Source organism: Limulus polyphemus, unplaced genomic scaffold, assembly GCF_000517525.1.
Source record: "Limulus polyphemus unplaced genomic scaffold, Limulus_polyphemus-2.1.2 Scaffold2657, whole genome shotgun sequence".
Lineage (NCBI taxonomy): Eukaryota > Metazoa > Arthropoda > Merostomata > Xiphosura > Limulidae > Limulus > Limulus polyphemus.
The window spans coordinates 17,199-19,168 of NW_013668267.1; the positions used below are offsets into that span (position 1 = coordinate 17,199).

At 25.3% G+C, this 1,970-nt stretch overlaps 1 protein-coding gene across 4 annotated transcripts in view; it reads right to left on the reverse strand.

The window, feature by feature from the left end:
• The window catches only part of LOC106467551 (acetyl-CoA carboxylase), a 156,452-nt gene that overhangs the window by 14,933 nt on the left and 139,549 nt on the right, over positions 1-1,970 (reverse strand). For all 4 annotated transcript variants that reach the window (XM_022395748.1, XM_013927912.2, XM_022395750.1 and 1 more), the window contains one exon: positions 1,647-1,790. In XM_022395748.1, coding sequence (XP_022251456.1) covers positions 1,647-1,790 — 144 coding nt within the window. The remainder of the gene's footprint in view (positions 1-1,646; positions 1,791-1,970) is intronic.

Consider the following 1,970-nt stretch of genomic DNA (forward strand, 5'->3'; position numbering starts at 1 on the left):
ACACTAACTAGTAAAGTAAATAACATATAATATATATATATATATATATATATATATATATATATATAAAACCATGTTTTGAAGAGTACAATAAGGTTATTATGGCACAGTTTTCTGCATTGCAGCATTCATGTTTAAATTAACTCCAAGATTTGTTGAAGTTATACCAAAGAGCATAATAACAATATGACAGTAAATTAAAATATCATAAACTAGAAGTTTTAGTTTCGGTTTTACTTTTTGCATAATATACTTAGTATTTTTGAATGTGTCTTCTGATTTGAAAATCAATTGAATTTTAATAAAATAATATCAGTGTTCATTCATTGCTAGAATGAATACAGATAATTATTTTATTAAGATTCAACTGATCTTCAAGCAGAAAAGTAATTTTCACATCAGAAGACATATTCCAAAATGCTAAGTATATTATGCAAAAATCAAAACAGAAATAAAAAACCTTTTTTTCAAAGATTTATTAAGAAACTAAAACTTCCACTTTCAGTGTAAATAACTTGTTCCAAACAAACTTCAAAAATTAAGCTTTTACATCTGTTATAAGGAGAACTATGAACTTTACTGGTCAATAAGCTTGCCTAAATCTAAAAAAATGGAATGTCATAAATGAAACATTTTTACATTATATCAAATGTAAGAGCTACTTTTAATTGGAAGGTTCATAGAATAAACACAGACAGATATAGCCCATTTTTTTGGAAGTTTGGTTTTGAATATCTTTATGTGTCTCTCTCAACTTTTAAATATAAACCAAAAGTTATTAAAAATGATTTTACACAATTTTATAAAAGTAGATGTAAAAGTTTAAGTACAACAGGAATTTTTGCAAGAAGAGAAAAATGTACGAGAAAATCTTGATCAAAATAGAAAAACTGTTTTAAACATCCGAGAAACTTCTCAAAAGATAAAAAGCCTGCCAAAGTAGTATTTATATATGCAATAATTTTTTGTCATGTTTGTATACCTTTACACTAATACAATTCAACAACTTTCACACCTTTGAAAATTTCTATGCTAAAATTCAGTCATGCACACATCTACCTGAAAAAAAATTTATTTAATAATAAAAAAAACTTTTAAAACTTTTAAAAAATAGAATTTATGATATTTTAATTGATAATGTATTTATTTAAATATATGGCTACCATACAACATTCTACATATACTGACTACTAGTCTAAATACACTCATATTCAAGTAGCCTATTCCCCTCGATTATAATAAGCTTTCAATCCAATTTGTGTGGTTAAGTTCTCTATAGAATTTTATAATCATACAAGTTAATATATTTCAATATCTTGTATCAAAATACAATTTAAAAAATTGATAAATGTTATTTTACAGTTAATATACATTATAGAAAATTTATTTTTGATACTCTACAATATACACTGATTTATTTATATAACTTTAAATCATATTCTGCATAACATTTTAAACGTTTTATTCAAAAAATACTTTTATATAACAATCTTTATTTCATATTTCATTTGAAATACTGGTTGTGTCTGTAACATGAAAACATGATTCCATGTTAGGAATATATTTAAACTATTTATTTTAGAAGCAATGTGTTTGATAACTACCAAAGAATGCTTTTTTACACATTTCATTACCAAATCTCTTACCTTTGGAATGTATGAAAGCCATTTCAGCATGATGTAAACACCCTGAATGTCATCAGGTGATGTGGTATGTGCTACTCCGTTGTTGTGCATGATCTGGATGCCACCTAGCTGGTTGTTGGATGAATATACTTCCCTCCCCAGTAGCTATATCACAATTAATTAAAAATTAATTTATTATTACTTAATACTTTATATTTTCATTAACTACACTGTGTGGTTAGATATACACAATTTCCTTTCCAAAAGTTAGCCACTCTTGTAACCATTAAGATTTTAAGTATTGTTTGTTTTTTGATTATGCACAAAGCTACACAAGGGCTATCT